This window comes from Serinus canaria, chromosome 6 (assembly GCF_022539315.1).
Source record: "Serinus canaria isolate serCan28SL12 chromosome 6, serCan2020, whole genome shotgun sequence".
NCBI classification, from domain to species: domain Eukaryota; kingdom Metazoa; phylum Chordata; class Aves; order Passeriformes; family Fringillidae; genus Serinus; species Serinus canaria.
Window position 1 is genome coordinate 22,883,286 of NC_066320.1, and position 19,449 is coordinate 22,902,734.

Genomic DNA, 19,449 nt, shown 5'->3' on the forward strand with positions numbered 1-19,449 from the left:
TAAATCACTTGTGGTGAAAAGAGCTGGAATGGCAGTTATAGCGACGACCACAACCGCCTTCTTATTTACAGGCTGGGTACAACACAAGCTGCATTACAGTACATTGTTCCTGCACATCTGTTTCTACTAACTTCACTTTGGAGCTACCTTCCAATCTCAGAAGAATCACATCTCCTTGGACCTCCCTTTCTTCTTCCATCTACCTACAGAAGCTCTGTCCAAACATTTTTCAGTTTTAAAAGAGAAGCCAAGAGGTTCCAGTCCCAGCATCATTTCTGTGGGTGTCTCATTACTGTGGCTCCTGCTCTGCACAGCTGATGGACTCACACCTTTGCAGAACTTAAGTCACTTTGAGCTGGTATGATGCACAGGGTAAGAATCCACTTCTTTTTTCTTCCTTGGTTGTTAAGAGAAGCATGCAGATGATCCCAGTGGGGTCTCCAACCTTCCCAGTTTAGTCAGAATGGTGTCTCTAGTGAAACCACCAAAAAAGGGCTGACTGTGCTGGTAAATCCCACAGCAGGTATTCATGCCCAGAGGGTAAGCTAAGATCACCAGCAAGCCACAAGTTTAAGCTCTAACATGTTCTACCAGACTTGAAAAAGTGACAGGACTTAAGAGTTCTGGCACACAGCCACTCACTGCTCCTATGTCTGGTGACCCAACTGTCCAGGAAATAAGAGCAAATCTGCTTTTGCCTTTATAGTATGGTGCACACACTGTTACACATTCAGTAATAACAGACTGCCGTGGGTTTCTTAGGCTGAATTACTCAGGCTCCCTCCTCGATCTCATACTGCCATATAAAAAATGTATTTCTCCTAATATAGCTTCATACAGGCAGGTCTCCCCAGCACCTTTTTAGCCCTGCAAACACATGCATGAGACTTAGTACCTACATTTATGTAGGCAGGTCTAGATTATCAACTGCTTACAGTGGCTACCTTAAAGACTGAAGCAATTTTTTTCAGATGTTGCTTAAGGTCTGTTTACTATACATAAAGTTCTACTTATTGTATATGCTGGATTCTCTCTGCAGTTGTGTCCAAGAAGCAGATTCATGTTACACACGTGATCTCTGCGTAGAGTGCACAGTCCCAGGTTTTAGGAACCATTCCAGTTAGTAAGTCATAATGATTAAAAAACAAAATACAGCTCATTGCTACAAGAGTCATAATCACGACCCAGTAATTTCTTTAATATCACAAAACAGACATTTTAAAATAGGAAATATTTATATCAACGTGCCCTTCAAAGATAAATAATAAGATTCAGCACAGAATAGCCAACTCTTGAAGGCTCGGATTGTGGCCATTTCAAATAACAATTCAAATTACATTTGTGCTGTTGACACTAAATAAACAAAATTTTAAAAGTAGACGCAGTACAGAAAATAAGTGAGGAACTCTCATGCACTGACTTGGAAACATCTCTTCCCAAATGCATCCCAAAGAGCCAGGCAAGGCTTTCCCTCCTGGGCACATTCTGTTCAGTTTTCTCTCCTATTATTCTCACTGCTGAAGAAGCCACAGCTGTTTTTTATCAGGACACCCAGTGTCTGTGGGCCACCCCCAGGCAGGGACTGGTGCAGAGCAGGCGCTGTGAGCTCATCCCAAGGCACATCAGCCAGGCTGTGCCCTGCTGGGTACAGCACTGCCCTCAGTTTCCCTTGGTGGAGCCAGAGTGCCTGCTCTCCTCATGGCTTTACACTGCATGGCACGGGAGTATTTCCTAACCTGAGGTGATTAGTTACTGAGGTGTTCTTTCCAAGGAGTGAAGACAAGGCACAGGCCTGCAGAACAGCCAGCCAGTTCCTATGACAACTTTCCACTGCAGCCTGGCTGGAGACCATTAATCCACTTTCCCCAGGCCAAGCAGCTTCTCCGTGGTAACGCTGCTTTTTGTAGGATTGTCACCAGTGCCCAAGCAATGGCAAATTCCATGGTACTGAACTACCACAGCACCACCTCCACAGCACTCCCTAATTCAAAATGCCCGCAAAACAACGGGTTCACTGAGTGTGACTGCATGACTGCAATTCTGTCTCTTGCTTAAGATTTTCAGAGAAGAGCTGTGGTCAGCCCTTCTTCCTGCACCTCCTCACAAGTCAGTATCTACAATTCCTACAAGATTCAAAGGCTGCAGACCCTCTCAGCTTGTCCTGGAGCACCAGTTCTGCTCTGCAGCCAGCCTGTGCCATCCCCAGCTAACAGCTCACACTGCAACAGCTCACCCACCCACCTATCATTTTTCAAAAAGCATTATTTTATTAAGCTGAACTGCAAGTAAGAGTTATGATGGGATTAAATAAAGCTATCTGTTTTTTCAATAAGCATAATTTAAACACCATATTCTAAGAATTTGCTTCCCATCTTCCAATGCAAAAATAATATACTTGTATATTTTTGAAGGAAATAAACCACTCCTTTCAGCCCAAAAAGCACAATACCACGATGTTTACCAGTACACACCAGAATAAGCTGTCTCTTAAAAAAAAAAAAATCCCCTGAAAGTTAAAAAAAGTCTAGGATAAATATTTCTAGTGATTTTAATAAGGGTCTATTAGCTTTCTCTTCAAGTTATATTAGGAATAAAACATGACAAGGAGTGACAGTTCTAGGGGGATATTATTATTATCATCATCATTACGATGATTAAAAATTGCCTACAAACTGGAAATTTGCCTGGGAAAGTTTCAGCCTGCGTCTGATTTTCGCTAGCGTATATCCTAGAATCATCATATAACACTACTGCTACCAGTGCAAATATACTAACAGGCTGCTAATTTCAAACCTCAGCTGAAAACATCTCTCCCATTCTTACAGCTTTTCTCCCCATTTCTCTCTGCAATTGTACTTGATTCAATGGAGCATTCTAAACGCAGTTCGGTGGTGCATTTGCCATACAATTTGTTTGAATGACGCTGTACAGAGTAAAGGTTGCATTGTGCTATATAATGCAACCACGTCTATGCTTGAACAAACCCCAAATGCTGTTAATCAAACCAGCAGGTTCCTGAACGATCTTTTGGACTCTGGACTAATGGCAATAGATTATTTTAAATAGCAGTTCCACTCCAAAATATGTTTAGGTTGACACGGGCTGACAGGGACAGTGGCAGACTTCCTGAGCTAAGCTGATTGATTTGCATGTAAAGCACTGGGGTTTCTGCTTAGCGCTGGAACTACAAATTCAGCACTTGAACGGAAGATCAAAATGCAGTTTTGCGTTTTCTTTCTGGTTTTCAGTGAAACCACGCAGCACCTGAACGGACCTAAAAATCTTCATATTTTCAGTTCAATCACTAGTGACGAAAGACTGTTTGGATGAATACATTTCGGCTGGTGACGATGTTACTCTAAACTGACAGGGAGACGGTTTAAAGTGACTACTTAGAGAGCATTTTGCATCTTTGATGTTCAAACAATAAATCTTACAGAGCTAAAAAAGAATATTTTAGAACATGAGTGATTATGGCTTGGGAGGAATGTTCTCAAGACCGCGTCAAAGAGGAGCCTTAGCATCCAGCTTGGCAGCCTTTAGAAACACTAGCAAGGGAATAAACTTGAGTGTTTCATAATCTCAGTGGTTCCAGGAATTTTCAAAACTGCCTGTGCTACAAGAGGCAGTACTGTCGTATAAAGTCATCTGGTCTATCAGAGAACCAGTGTAGGTTTGTTTCCATCATACATTTTGCAACATTATTTTTGGCACGCAAGGAGGGATTAAAAAAAAAAAAGAGTAAGCAAAATGTGAGGAAAGCAATCTTGCACTGGTTTGTTTTATTTATTTATTTACTTGGTGCCTCGCTCCTGGTTTTGGGTTATCAGTTCCAGCCTGACACAGCCGGACTGCCAAGAGCAACTCGAACGGAACGGAACGGAGCGGGAGCGGTGACAGCGAGCCCTCGCCCGCCCCACGGCTGCCCGGCACCGCGCTGCTCCCTCCGCGCCTCTCCCGGCCGGGCGGCGGCCGCCCCGGGGAGACCCGCGGGCGGGAAGGCGCCGCCGGGACCCTCCGGTCCACGTGGGGCGGAAGGAAAGCGGAAACGGAGGCACCGGGTGCCGGACCCGGCCCTGCTCACACACACCGTGCCGGGGGCTCGGGCATCGGAGCGGGCACGGAATCGCCGCCCTGCCACGGGCGGGGGCAGCTCGGGGGGCTGAGGCACGGCCGGGAGCCGCCTCGCCTGAGGCGGGACGGGGCAGCGGCGGCTGCCGGGGCAGGGCGGAGCAGCGGCGGGCGCTGTCCCGGGGGTCTCCCCGCGCCGCCCCAGCCCCGGCCGCGGGCTCGGCACCCCCCTCGCAGGGGCGCGCGCCCGAGGGAGGGGGCGCTGCCTCCCCCGCCACCCGCCCCAGCCGTCCCCGGCGCGCACCCGCCCCGCGCGTGCTCCCGCCCCGCGCGCGCTCCCCGCACCCGCCGCGCGCGCCCGCAGCCGCTCTCACCTCGCGCCGCGCTCGGGTGGAACTGCCCCGCACCAACTGCCGCAGCGCCCGCGCCGCCCGCACTGCGCAGGCGCCGCCCGCGCCCCGCCCCACCCCGCCCGCCGGCAGGGAGCGCGGGCAGTGTGCGAGCCCCGCGCCGGCCGCACAGGCCGCGGCCCAGGGAGCGTCGGCAAAGTGCCGCACCGTCAGCGAGGGTGAGGGGGAGTCCGGGCCGAACCCCGTGTGGGGACACACTGCGGGAGCTCCGCCTGTTCCGTCTGGAGAAGGGAGACTGAGAGGAGGAGGTATCGTCAGTGCATAGAAATGTTGCAAAGGCGGGTGCCAAGAGGATGGTGCCAGGCTCTTCTCAGGGGTGCCAAGTGACAGGACAAGGAGCAATGGCCATAAACTAAACCACAGGAAGTTCCACCTCAACATGAGTCACAGAATCACAGAATGGATCAGGTTGGAAGGGACCACAGTGGATTGTCTGCTCCAACCTCCCACTCAGGCAGGGTTATCCCAGAGGACGTGGCGCAGGGTTGAGTCCAGATGGTTCTTGAACATCTCCAGTGAGGGAAACTCCGCATCCCCTCTGGGCAGCCTGTAGCAGTGCGTGCTCACCCGCACTGCACAGAACTTCTTCCTCATGTTCAGGTGGAACTTCCTGTGCATCAGCCTCTGCCCATTGTCTCTTGTTCTGTTGCCCGACACCACTGAGCAGAGGCTGGATCCATCACCTTGAGACCCTCCCTTCAGAAATTTGTACACATTGAGGCCCTGTCTCAGTTGCCTCTTATGAAGCTGAGCAGGCCTCAGGCTTTCCTCACAAAAGGTGCTCCAGACCCATGACCTTCTCTGATGAGGAAAAACTTCATGCTAAGTGTGGCAGGCTGCTCAAGATGTTATGGAGGTTCCATCCCTGAGGACATTCAAAACCCACCTGGACACATCCCTATGTCACATGGTCCAGGTGACCCTGCCTTGTCAGGGGAGTTGAACTAGAAGATCTCCAGAGGTCTGTTCCAGCTCTAACAATTCTGTGATTCAGGTGGCAACTCATAGAACAACCACACAGCCCTTCCTCAGCAGCCTCCTCCAGGCTTGGCATCGCTCCAGACAAAATCTCTGGGGCTGCACCCCTGGGCCTGCTCCTCCCTGGCCTTCCTGAGCTCCCACAGTTCTGTCAGCCAGCCTCGGTGTTGCTGTATCACATAATGGTCATTTTCAAAATCTTTTACGAGGCTACTTTGTGTTAGTTTGCCATACCTTGAGCCAGAAGCTTAAGGAAGCATAGGCTTTAGTATCAAATAAAAACCTAGTCACTCTACTTTGACATCAACTCCCCTGCTGTACAATGTTCATTTATTTTTAAGCTCCACAATGGCTGAGAGAGCCAGAGCTTTGGTTAAAATGATGTGATTAATCATTGATATTTTGGGGAGTGTGTCTGCAGTGTGGGCTGGGACAAGGCTGGGGTCAGTGTGTGCCCCATCTGCTGCCAGGAGGGCGGTGAGGAGGTCCCCAAGCAGCTGGGGTGTCAGGGGGTGATGGGGGCTTGGGGGACAGTGACCACAGCAACAGGCAGGAGTGTCCCATCCCAGTCTACTGTGAGCACAGACTACATCCCTCATACCTCCAGGCACGGCCACTATGTTGGGCAGGCTGAGGGGATCATTGTGCAGAGCAGTAACTGCCTGTGGTGCCCCCTAAGTTGTGCCACACTGGGTGGCACCACCACAAAAAGCTCAGAGCAAAACAACCCTTCCCAGCAAAACAAGCCTTGCCTTTTCTGTCTGTCTTTCCTGACCCTGGAGTGCTGGAAGAGGCCTCACATTGGGATTCTGGCCACCTCAGGTTGATCCCTGCCAGCGACAAGGGTGATGGCAGCCATCCATCTACCCCACCTCATCCAGGCTCACGCTGCTGTGCCAAGCCACTGGAACACTCATCCAATCTCCTTTTCCATGCCTCAGTGATAGCCAGAGGCTGGGAATGTCTGCCTCACACTGGCAGCAGCTCTTCTGTCCCCACTGCCTTGATCTTCCTTTATCTCCCTAAGGACTCCCTCAGCTTTTCCTACTGCCCTCCACTCTGCTCTGGGTGATAAGGCTCTGCCACCACCCTCTGGCGCAGCTGGGCAGGGTTTTGCTGACTTGGCCCATTGTTCCTCTCCAGGCTCTGTCAGCCTTGATCCTTCCAAAGGGAAACACGCAGCAGCAGAACTATTAGTTCTGGCTGTAGCAAAGTCCATTTTTGGTGCCAAGCCTCTGGCAGGGAGACATTGCTCACCAGGGAAGCTCAGCCTGCATTTCCCAATACCCTGGGACATCTCACAGCACCTGCACCGGGCCCCCGAGCAAGAGGTTTTGCTTGGAGATGCAGCCACCTGTATTTGTCATTTCCATGCATCCTCATGGCAGGGCCCCTCCTGAAATGTTTGTCTGTATGCCTTTCCAACACATAACCCCATAAGACTCACTGAAGCCAACAAGGATGACTAAAAATGTGAAATGGCTTTTCTGTGAAGGAAAATGAAATAGACAAAAACCTTTCAGCCTAGGAAAGAGGTGAAGTGGGGTAAGGCAGAGGTCTGCAAAATTCTGCACAGGGAGAAACCATATCCCAGCTCTTCCACTGTGTCCCACAAGCCAGGGACATGGAATGAAACTAGCTGGCAGCCACTCTGAAACATGAAAAACGATGTTTTTTCATAGAGTACATTATCAAACTGTGGATTACAGAGCACAATGGCACGCAGGACGTGAACTTGCACAGATTAGATAAGGGCCAGTAAACGGAGATGTGACTGCTGTCTGGGGAGCCCCAGAACTGCAGACAGACAGAACCAGAGAAGTTATACCAAAGAAGCATGAATCTCCCACTGTGAAAAATAAACTCCTGAGCTAGAGGGATCCAGTACAGCCATTTTCCTGTTCTTGTTAGTGTGTTTGTGTGTGTACAATTAAGCAAATTCATCCATCCTCCTTATGTGTGTGTTTACCACTTACATGTTTTCTCCCTGATTTTGCTGCCTCAACCCAGAGAGCTCTCCCTCCTGCAGGGGGCCAGACCCACCTGTTCCACAGGAGATCTGGCAGCAGCTTCCTGGAAGACACTGGGATCTGCCTTTTTCCCACTGCTGGCAAGCATTTCCCTCTTGTGAAGCTGCTGTGGTGAGGCTGGGTGGTGAAGCAGCTCCCGAGAGCTTTAGTTTCATGGGCTGTGCTGTGCTGGCCAGGAGGTGTGTGTCCCTCTGCCATGTGTGCACAGCTCAGAGTATGGCTTTTCCCTGTGACCCACAAGCTCAGGCAGATTGCAGCTCTGGAGATAAGTGGTTTAATGAGCCTTGTCAGCAAGCAGATGCTGTGTGGAGAGTATCACAGAACTTTAAGGAGTCCTCCTGCTGTCTCTCATACAAGACTTGATTTTTGAAGTAACTAGGAGGTACGGAATGGTTCTGGGTAATTTAATCCCTAATACAACCCATCGTTGTTTCATTGGTGTACAATTCTTAACTATGGGACTGCTTGTCTTTGGTTTCCTGCTTGTTTTCTAGCCTCATAAAGCTCCCCCTGATGTCATGTGTCTGTGTCGCAACAGTTACTCAAGTGTCAAGGTTTCCTGATGCTGAACACGTGTCAGAAACTGCCATGCTTTTAGTTTGTGCCCACTTGTCCAGCTTGTCATCTTGTTTCAGGTCTGACATGCCAGTGTTCAGCTTTTCTCTAGCCCTGGAGTCACAGCCTTGTTCTGCAGGACAGCAGCACTCACTGTAACTTAGGACTCTGATCTCTTGTGCTCATCCATCAACACAGTTCCAGCAGTCACACCAGCAACTGGCACAGGTGTCAGCTGTTTCATGCAGCCTCCTCCTGGGTGTGTAGAATGATTTCAGAACACCTTGACCCCTTTCCTGGAGACAAAGGGATTTGATCCCAGGGTCTTTCCCTATGGAAGTCAGCATTTCTACTACCTTGTAGTTCATGTGCTGGAGGAGACTGTGATACTCCTAACTCAGCTGTTAGGGTACATATGTATGGGAGTGCTAAAACAGCATGAGTGAGGAAGCCAGGGTAAGCTGCACTCCACTTTTCCATGACAAAGAGAACCACAGAAGCCTCTATCATTGGCAATAAGCATCAGAGCAAAGTCACCAAAGCAATGCCACACACATAACTAAGCAGAGCTGGAAACTTCTCAGTTCCATGATCAGTTACTCGCAGTAGTAAACCCCTGACTTAGGATATTGTAATGCAGAGTAGGAGACACTAAGGAAATGGTAAAAGGCACTTGTGTGTGAGGAGTAGGTGAAATACCTGGGAGAAAAAACCAGACCAAAAAGAGGATTTCTGCCCTGGCAGTGTGACCCAGGCAGCCCACACCAGGGCAAGGGTAGCCGGCAGCCCCACCTGTGTCGAGGCTCTCTGCCTGGGATGCTCCGCCATCAAAACATGAGCTGCTTGGATGATGCAAGTGTGCAGCTCACACTGCAGCTGCACATTGAGCTACCTGAACTGAAGGTATTGCTCAACCACAGCAACAGCTCTTTTGGAAGTCACAGTTCTCTCCAATGCCAGCCTTGGCTTGTTTGTCATGCCTGCTCATTTGCTGGAGCTCCGTCATGCTGTCCTCTGGTCACCTGTGAGGGCAAACAGGGATAAGTGGAGTAGAGGAACAGGGCATGAGTGAAGATTTCTGTGCCACAGAGATGTACGGCAGGGGATGGGATCCAAATATTTGCTATTTCCTCCATGTTTCTCACACTTAGATCAAAATTAATTCGTTCTTCCACCTCACGGCTATATTTTGTGCTGCTGCTCCCAGAAATCAGTCACTTCTCTTTGGTCTCTTGGAGGTCCTGCACTGGGGTGCAGGCAGTGCACTTGTCCTGGAGGTGGGTGTGCATGTTCCTCCGTTCCTGTCAGTGATACAGCCCTGGGTACTCCCAGTAAACCCTAGCCAGTGGGAGGGCCCAGCCTGCTTGCATGGACAGTAGAGAAAGGGAAGTGGTTTAGTTCCTGGCAAACAGCCTGAAGGCAAAATCCTCCCTGTGTGTTGCCTGTGTTACATCTGGACTGACCATTATCAGTCATTGTCCTCCTGCAGGCATACCCCCAACTCTGCACCCTAACAGTCCCCATCCCCACTCCAAGGAGATCCCACACAGACATAGGTACCCTGGTCCTTATCAGAGAAGAGGGGCTGGAACCAACCCCCCCAGAACACCTTCAGCCCAGACACAGATGCACAGCACAGCTTCCCTTGAGCATTGGAGGGGACAGCTGGGGGTACCCCAGCAGGAGTGATTGGTGTATGTTTGTGCATGTGCATGTGTGTCTGTCTTTTGTCTCTCTGGGTGCCTGCCTGACTCTCTCTCTCCACCTGCCCATTTCTGCCTGCTTCCTTCCGTCTCTCTTCCCTTCTGCCTCTCCTTGCCAGTGCATCTGTGTGTCTCTCTGAACGGCTGCTTGCCCCTTTGTCTCTCTGGCTCCAAGCATGTGGACGTGTGTGTCTTACGGTGAATGCACCTGACTCCTTTCACATGCCTGTGCATCCATCTGTTTCTTTGTGTGCGTGACCTTGTCCATATGCCTGTGTATGTTTGCATGCTCCTTCTGCGTCCGTGTGACCGTCTATTCCCCTCACACATCTCATTCCACATCCATCCATCCATCCGTCCGTCTATCGGTCCGTCCCGCCCTGTGCTCCGCCCGCTACCACAGCCCTTCAGCACCGCGGCTCACGGACAGCTCCTGTCACCTCCTGCTGCGACGGCACCGCGCTCCGGACTGCACCGCACCGCACCGCACCGCACCGCGCTCCCTCTCCGCCGGAGCGCTCCGCCCCGCGCTCCCTCCGCGCCGCGCTCCGCCCTGCCGTACATAAGCGCCGGCGCCGCCGCCTGTCCCCCTCCGCCGCCATGAGCTACAGCGCGGAGCCGGCGGCTCTGGCCGCCTCCTATCGCCACCTCTTCGCGGAGGCCCCGCGGCGCCCGGAGATGCTGGCGGGCCGGTGGGCGCGCCCGGGCGCTGAGCCGGAGGCGATGCGGGAGCGCGGCGCGGAGCCGCGGCGGGCGCGGGGCAGCGAGAAGGAGCAGCTGCAAGGCCTCAACGAGCGCTTCTCTGGGTACATTGAGCGGGTGCGGGCGCTGGAGGAGCGGAACCGGGCGCTGGCGGCGGAGCTGGCGGCGCTGCGGCAGCGCTCGGACGAGCCGCGCCGGCTGGGGCAGCTGCTGGGCGGGGAGCTACGCGCCCTGCGCGCCCGGCTGGAGGAGGCGCACGGGGAGCGGGCGCAGGCGGCGCTGGAGCGGGCGCGCCTGGCCGAGGAAACGCAGCGGCTGCGGGCGCGCTGCGAGGAGGAGGCGCGGAGCCGCGCCGAGGCGGAGCGGGCGCTGCGCTCCCGGCAGCAGGCGGCCGAGGCGGCCTCCCGCGCCAGCGCCGATCTGGAGCGGCGGGCGGAGGCGCTGCAGGAGGAGCTGGCGGCGCTGCGCAGCGCCCACGCCGAGCATCTCGCCGAGCTGGGCGCCGCGCTCCCGGCCGCGGCCCCGCCGCCGGCCCCGCGGCCGGACCTGGCCGCGGCGCTGCGGGAGCTGCGCGCTCAGTACGAGGCGCTGGCGGCCCGCAACCTGCAGGCGGCCGAGGACTGGTACCGCGCCCGCTGTGCCCGCCTGCACGAGCGGGCGGCCCGCAGCCAGGAGGCCGTGCGCGCCAGCCGCCGCGAGGCCGGCGAGTGCCGCCGCCAGCTCCAGGCGCGCCTGGTGGAGATGGAGAGCCTCCGCGGCGCTCACCAGTCCCTGGAGAGGCAGCTGCAGGAGCTGGAGGAGCGGCACAACGCCGAGGCCGCCGGCCTGCAGGTGAGCCGGGCGGCGCCGGGAACCGTCACTTTGCCCTCCCCTGGCACCGGGCAGCGCCAGGCACTGGGCGGCACCGAGCATCCTCCTCCCGCGCCATCCGCACCAGTCGACACCTCCATCCCAGCAGGCACCCCCTGTAATGTGTGGCACCGGGAATCTCATCCCGCGCAAACACCCGGCGCGGAGTCGCACCTGTGCCCGCGTCCCCGCAGTCTCCCTGCCCCGGTCCTGTGCAGCGCTGAGCATTGCTGCCGCAGCGCAGCTCTGTCCCCTGCAGCAGCCCCTCCCGCAGTTCTGTGCAGCGCTGGACCCCCGGCCCCATGCGGTGCCCCCCCGCCCCACATCGCTCAGCACCATCGCCTGCGCTGTCCCGATCAGTGCCGCACTACACAAACACCGCCAGCACGGAACGGCACCCACCCCTCTTGCCTTGTGCAGCACCCATCCCTGCAGGCAATGCCCCTGCAGCGCTGTGCAGCGCCAGGCATCCCTGCAGCCTTCCCACCACCCAGCATTGTACCTCTCTGCCCTGCACACAGATCCTGCCTCACCACTGCATTGCCTGTTGCCTTCACCCTTTATCCAGAGGGAAAACCCCATAGGGAACATTTCGGGGAAGCAGGCCAGCACACCCCTTCCAGTGCTCCTTTCTCTCAGGGGACATCCCGCACACGGTAGCACTGTTTGGGGCGTCGATCCATCCCTGCCCTGTCCCTTAAGGATCAGGTCCAAAATTGACTACACATTGTTGTGGGCAATTCCTCAAAGCAGTCTGCCCAAGCTTGGCCCTTTGCCCTGCAGCCTAGCTCTTGGCACCTGCACTGCAGAAATTGGAGCTCTACAAAGGTTAAGTCTGGTCTTGCAGACAGATCTCAGCATTTTTTATGTCTGTGGAAAGACTCATGTGAGGCAGACGCTGAGTGCTCCATAGCTCTTATTCCATTACCGCAGTATTGCCACATTTTCCTGCTACAGGGAAATGTTCATGATTTATAATAAAATGAATCATGAGATTGTTCTATTATATGGCTGTTAAATGATCTGTGGTCTCTAAATCAAACCATTTCTTTCTAAATACTGAAACAACTGCTTTAATCATACGGCGAGGGCCCAAGTAATGCCTTGTCATTTCCAAGGCCAAATTTTGCCAGGCGTTCTAGAATTTGTGACTTAGTTCCAAGCTACTTGTAAGCTTCCTGAATCGTTGAGGAGGTCTTCAACAACTTTTGTGGAAATAGGCAATATAAAATATTATCTATAGTGAAAACATTATACACAGTAATCTTCTTAAATACTCTTGATGCCATGTGAAAGAGGGGTCCTGGAAACAACTATCAATTGAGGGGAAAAAAATTAAGCAACTGGATTAAACAGCACCATAACTGAAATTGCTTTAGTGACAGCAGTGCTTTTCTAGATGAGCCTCAGAATCTACTTTATGTGTAGCAGTACTTAAAATTCCATTGAGCAATGTGTGTGTAACAGCTAATTTCCTTATCTGCAAACAGTGGAAAAGGTTGGAAGTGTGTCTTAAAAGAGAATATTCCTATTGTCTGAGCTTTTAAAATGATCTTGCTAAAGCAGAGACATGTCTTTATAATTGTGAGCTGCCCAGTCAGATCTGAACCAACATGCAAGAGCTTTTTGTTAGGGGACAGGTTTGCAGTGGTATGAGGAGGGGATTTTTATTCTACTAGCTGTCAGAGCTGAGTTGTGGAAGAGAGGTGCAGATTGGGAACAAGAACAATCAGTTTTGAAAGAGCTTTTTGTTCATGTGGACTACAGGCAGAGGCAAGAGGGCTGGAGGCACAAAGAGTCACAGCAGCAAGAGTGGAGCTGTCCAGGGTGGGGATTGCCTCAAGTCATTCCCTCCTGCTCTGGTTGGGTACAGCAGCAATCTGTCTGCATCAGAGCAGAGGCTTTAACCTCTACAGCAGCAGCCGTGTCCTGTGGCTTCTCAGTCGATGAACTGCCCCAATGAACTCAGAGGCACAGATTCTTGCAGGTCTTTTGGTGTGGAAAATGGTCAGGGCAGCACAGGTCAAAGCAGAGACCACAAGGATGGCTCCTAAATATCCTGCAAGGCTGGCTGTGCCCAGCTAATCCAACTGTGACATGCTCTGTGCTGCATTCAGGACGAGCTGCTGCTCTGAGGGGCTCTTCTCAAACAGGGCCCACTGCAGCAGGGTCAGCTCCCTGCTCTTTGGGCAGCCCCACATGCCTTGATTGTCTCTGCACTGTCCACAAGGATGGTTAGGCAGGAGAGGGAGCCTGGGACGTGATAGGGATGGGATGGGGACAAGCTGAGGATGATGTGGCAGGACAAAGATTGCTGGAACAGAGGATCTGGAAGCAATTGCAAAGTCCTGACTCTGGGAGGGGATGCAGGAGAGTGGAGGTTGGCAGTGGCCATTGCAGGGCTCTGTAGGCAGGGCTACATCGTGGCTTAAGTGCAAACTGCTGACTCATTCCTGTTCCAAAGCACGCTCCTCTGGTGGCACAGTGGGGCAGCTGGCAGCAGGAAACCTGATTGGGAAGTGCCTTAAGGGAACAGGTTTCACTGCTTTCAAGCTGCTACTTAGATACCTAGATGCATGTAGGAAAAATACAGACTGCTTCTTTTGTGAGAAAAAATACCCAGAAGAACAGATTAGTCTCTTTTGTTAGCAGGAATTCCGGCCTTGGAGTCCTCCACATCACAGGTAGAACTGGTTATAAGGGACAAAAGGCAAGGCAAAGCTGACAGGAAGGATGCTAGAAGGACATTGCTGTCCAGCTGAGCACCCTGGCTCTTGCAGGGCAGACCTCTCTCCCTGTAGTCTCCCCAAATCCCTGCATTCAGAATCCCCCACTTTGAGGATCTGAGGCATTTTCCCAGCAAGGTGAAAGAGTTCCCCACCTGGAGGGGACCCCTGGCAGCAGCGCCTCTTCTTCCACCTCCTGGAAGCATGTTCCAACCCTTTTTAAGCCCTGCAGATGCAGACTGCAGCCTTTCTTCTCCATTGCTGCAGTGCAGGGTGCTTTCACTTGTCTTGTTGAGCCACTGCCTCTTTGAAGATGTTTAAGCTCAAAACTTCCCTCTGTAGCAGCCTGCCTTGTCCCACACAGCACTGGGGGTCCCACCACCATGCACTATTTGCCCATCTCACAGACCCCACTGCAGATGGAAAACTACATGAATCCATCAATGGCTGAAGCCTTCCCCATTGCACACACTCACAAGCCAGGCCTGGTGCTCTCCTGCTTCTTCATCCCTGCTAGCATGACATTTCATGGTCCCAAGCTCCTGGTGGGATGTGCCATCATGGATCAATTGCCCATTGCAACTTCCCTGTCTCTACAATGGGCAAAGCAGAGTGGGACTGTGGGAGAAGTCCCTGTTCCAAAACACAGGGCTGAACACCCTCGCCTTTGCAGGACACCATTGGACAGCTGGAGGATGACCTGAGAAACACCAAAAACGAGATGGCTCGGCACCTGAGGGAGTACCAAGACCTGCTCAATGTCAAGATGGCCCTTGATATTGAGATAGCTGCCTACAGGTAAGGCTGCTCTACTCCTGCTCTACCTGGACACTTCCCAAGCCAAATCCCCTGATCCCCCACTAGGCTGGGGTATTTTCAATGGCCCAGAAAATACTTGGGTACACACTCCAGGAGCACCTCAAGCATGTTGTTCATCTCCCCCACCTGGATCTGCCATACTCCTGCCTGGGGAGCAGCCATGGCTCTGTGTCCTGCCTTGCTCCAGCAGCTGTGAACCACTTCCTTCAGCCATCCCAGAAGTAGTATTTTTTAGTGGGGACAGTTGGGGTTGGAAACTTGTTTCTCTTGCAAAGTTAAAAGTAGATGCAAAAGGCTGTGCTTCAGGTATTTATTTTCCTGGTGTTTCTGGAGAGGAAAGAAAGAAGAAAGTTGCTCTCATGTACCCCATATTGAAAGTCTTCCAGAAATGGTTGACCAAAATATGATTTTGAATCAGTTTCATGGTGCAGTGTGAACTGTGGTGGTGGCTTGGACATGCCTGCAGGGCACAACTTGCTCTCAAGTTTTGCAGATGTTTCACGTCCCCATACTAACCTCTTCCCTTGTGATGTGCTTGCAGGAAGCTGCTGGAGGGAGAGGAGACCCTCTTCAACATGGGAAGTGGCGGCCTTCCAACTCTCAATTCCCTCCCCAGCCCCACGTACTCCTTCCAGCCAAGGAGCTTTAGTTCCTCTACTCTGTCTTTCAAAGAGGAGGAGCAAGGAGAGGTTATTAAAGTGACCTCTAAAATATCATCCAGCAGGGCTGAGGTGATTGAGGGGACCATAACCTCTGTCAAGAAGAGAGGGAGGTTAAACCTGCATGGAGGAATCCTTGCCAATGCAAAGATGTAACCCTCAGGACCCTGTTCACAAGCATTTGGGAGGGAACAGTCTCCACTCGGCCTTGAAATTGCTCCTCTGGGCACAAAGCTGCACTGGGCTCGCAGGAAGCCTCCCTAAAAAACACAAACCCCCCGGGGACACAAACCCAGGGATGGCTTCCTTGTGAGTCCTGCCACTCAGAGGCCGAGCTTGGCACATTGCTCCCTTTTAAATGGGGTGGGGGCACACAGGACAGGTAGCTAGAGATGCATGTTGGTCATTGTGGTGGTGGCACATGGACTCGTAACACGCTCCCTCTCTCCTCCTGCGGCGGGCGAGGGGCAGCCAGCTGGGAAGGCTGCTGAGCCAGCTCTCCGGGGAGGGAAGGGAAACAGCTCAACATGTTTACTGTAACTAGTTTCATCAGTTATCCAAATCCATGTACAGCTAAACTGTTTCCCACTCCTCAAACTGTAGCCATCCACTTTTAACCCTAGAAGCACAGAAATAGCCATACTGGACTGTAACCGCACCTGACATCTGATCTCAGCCACGTGTGTTTGCAACTATAAGGAATGTTACTTTTTCTTTGTACTGACAGATCGTGTTTTCTGACAGCACTAGTCCAACCAGGCACATGGGGTTTATAAGCAGCAGGCAGGGAACTGCTACACTGGAGGTGAAGGCAGCACTATGCCATGGGGTGAAGCACCTCGTGTGGTATCACTGTCTCTCAGATAGGAGGGTCTGAGGGGCCCTTGTTAGGCTGCACGGTCTTCACATGAAAACCCTGTGCCTAGACTAGCATCGTGCCCCAGCCAGCACTGGGAAGCTGCAGGACTCCTCAACACCAGCCCGCAAAGCATCCTTGTCTCCGCTCTAACTGTTCTAAGGTGTGCCAAATTTGATCTAGGATTTAACAACCATAGGTTTCCTTCAATGCCTTAAATTGCCAGCGATCGCTTTTGCAGGAGCCGGAGACGCCGCGCGTTGTGTCAGTGCCCTGGCAGGGAGGGCTTTCAGCACCAGACCTTGCTGCCCTTGTGGTGCTGCCAGAGTAGTTCCTGGAACCAGCAAATTGTTTGCTCGCACTCTTTCCTCTTCTATTGTAAGGCACAAGTTAATAATTAAAAAAAGAAGTAGTTGTGTGGATCAAACTGAGCTGTTTTGTTTTCTTTGCTGCTGCGTCATCTTGGGAATGCACGTCTGGCCTCGGCTGGTCCAGTGCCCAGCAGCCCCTCTGGGCCCCTGCAAAGAACTTGGGGTTGGGGTGCAACTGCCAACCCCTCCTGCTGGGTTTGCAGGGTAAGGCTGGACCCACCGATGGCAGTGCCCCACGTCTGGGGCTCACCCCAGGTGCCTGTCATGATGGCCCTGCTGGGTAGAAAAGTTCATAGCCAGCTGGCCGAGGGATCAAGGTCTGCCATGGCTGAGTGCACCCTCATTTGCTCAGAAAATGGACTCTGAGGCTGTGATTTGCATCACACCCCTGACAGCTCAGTCCCAAGCTACCTGTCATTTCCTCTCCACACTGTCTGTGGGGGTTAGAAACAGCCTTGTGCTTTCCCTGCACAACTGAAGATAAAGTGAATTACACAAGAGCAGATGAAGAGCAGAGGGTGCACTCACCTCCCAAGTAAACCCAGTAGTCACAGGTCCTGTGACCAGCAGTGGTTTCTATTTGGAGCATGCACACATTCTGCTTGAGATGTGCCTGTAGAGGGAAAAAAGGACAGGCAACCTCCTGCTGGGTGGCCCTGCCAGAGCACACTGTCCTTTTGCCTTTCCATTCCTGCTTTGTTGCACCATGTCGTGGCAATCTGCCCCAGAGCCCCAAGGACATAGTGTGACAGTCACAGGCTTCTCCACCAGAGCTGCAGGCCAGGAGCAGCATGGCTACACCTTGATCCTGTCACACTGGTAACCTTGGGGACCGTGGACAGGCTGCTCACTCTGGGGTGACAGCCCCGGGCAGGGGGCAGGGCAGTCCTGCAGGTGGGTGAAGCAAGGGGCACTTCCAGAGGCAGAGGAGGGGCACCAGGGCATGGCTGGAGCACTGCAGCTCACCAGCATCCCCCAGCAGAACAGCACAGAGCAACTTGGGGTGCCCAGGCAGAGCCTGGGGGAGCCAGCACCTTCCAAGGCATTGGCACATAAAACAAGATCAAGAAATGTCCAAATATCTCCTGGCTGAGCTGTCAGTTAGGAAATGCAAACACACAGTATTTCTCCCAGTCCATATGGTAATAAAAAGCAGATGTGACTGTACAGCTGATGAAATGTACTCTGAATCTCAAACACTCTCCAGCACTGCTGCTTTCAGTCCCTTGGGGGTAAGCAGCCTGATCTGTCCTTTGTTCCCAGCACAATCCTCAGTCAGAATCCCTGCTTGCTCAGCTAACTGGATGCTAATAATGAAGCTGGGAATTTTACTTTGGTGATATCAGTGTGAAGGGGCTGCAGTGGTGGAGCAGGACGGAGAAGCTGCGGGAGGACAAGAAACTATTTTGGAAAATGGCTGCAGTGTGAGGGCCAGCCCAGAGATTTCCTGCATTTCTGGAGCTCTGCAGCAGTTTGGTGCTGTCTCACAGTGTTAAACTCCAGAGGTGACAGAGGGGCAGCAGTCAGGGAGACCCATATCTACACTCTCCTTTTCTTTATGAGAAGAAAAATGACAGGAAAGAGGGACAGGCCTGGCTGAATACATGGCCAGTACTGATCTCTATCACCACCCAGGCCTCCTTTTCCATTGCTATCTTCTTCAGAGTGCCTCCTTTTACCTGCCTGCCTATGTGCACCAGAAGGCTTCTACAGTGAAACCATAAGCTAGAATAGGACAATAAATCCTGCTCTGTGGTCCCATTTTTCTTACTGGGTTAAACACCCAGGCTGCCAGAGGGAAGGAGTGAGTCACATTGCAGATGTTGAAAGATTTATCCCTCTATAAAACCTGGACCTCTTGGATAAAAGGCAGCTGTGGACACAGACTGCACCCTCAGCTCAGGAAGCAGCAGAGCACAGCTATTTCTCCATGATACTGCCTTTCCTTCACCTTTATGCTGGGGAGAACGTGAGCTTCCACACAATGAGACAAATTCCCACCACTGGCCTGGCTGTTTGTTTTTTTCCCTGGATGTAGATGCTGGCCCATGCAGCAGAGATGTAGAGCTCCTTGAAAACAGACAAAGCTGCTGCACACGGAGAAGTTTTGCTAATGACGCTTATCTAGATGCTGCAATTCATTAAAAAGTAAGCCAAAGAAAAAGCAGCCAAAGAAAAAAAAAATACCCACAAACCCCAATTTTCCTTTGGCAGGAATGAAACATCTCCTTTTTCAGACTGAGGAAGAATGCTGTCATTCAGCAAGAAGGAATCAATAAGCAATTCAGAGCAGAATCTCTTCCGGCACCTTTGGCTGCGTCCAGCCAACTCTCTCTTTGCCAGCTCTTGGCACAGACACCTCTTTAAGGAATAAAGAGCTTCTTCCTGCAGTGAGTGACCCACACAGAACCCTAACACAGCAGCCAAACAGATGTTTCTGAATGACCCAATGTCCCCATCACTGGGGTCTGACACTTGGAAGCAGAGTTTATGTCAAAATAGCACAAGCAGTGCCAGCTCATGCGTGCAAGACTTCAGAGGCCAGTGGGAATAAGGATCCCTTGGCAAATGCAGCACAACCTCCAAACAGGGCACACCTTGGAGTGGGGTGGGAGAATTTTCATTGACCCTGGTCTGTTCCAGCACTTCTAACTGAACCAAAGGGCTGCAGGGCGGGGGCTCAGGGGGAAAGCACTCCTACAGACTGTGCAGGGGTCTTC

General features: G+C 52.5%; 2 protein-coding genes across 2 annotated transcripts in view; one reads left to right on the forward strand and one right to left on the reverse strand.

Annotated features, from left to right (window-relative positions):
- The window catches only part of NT5C2 (5'-nucleotidase, cytosolic II), a 59,806-nt gene extending 55,288 nt beyond the window's left edge, over positions 1–4,518 (reverse strand). Inside the window, exon 1 of the mRNA XM_050976231.1 lies at positions 4,446–4,518. The gene's annotated coding sequence lies outside the window, so the exon portion shown is untranslated. The remainder of the gene's footprint in view (positions 1–4,445) is intronic.
- A 5,829-nt stretch (positions 4,519–10,347) lies between these two features.
- On the forward strand, positions 10,348–16,789 carry INA (internexin neuronal intermediate filament protein alpha). The gene is made up of 3 exons (XM_050976533.1): positions 10,348–11,280; positions 14,698–14,822; positions 15,385–16,789. The coding sequence occupies exons 1-3, from the start codon at positions 10,348–10,350 to the stop codon at positions 15,656–15,658; spliced, it is 1,332 nt and encodes a 443-aa protein (XP_050832490.1). The 3' UTR covers positions 15,659–16,789.
- The last annotated feature ends 2,660 nt before the right edge of the window (positions 16,790–19,449 follow it).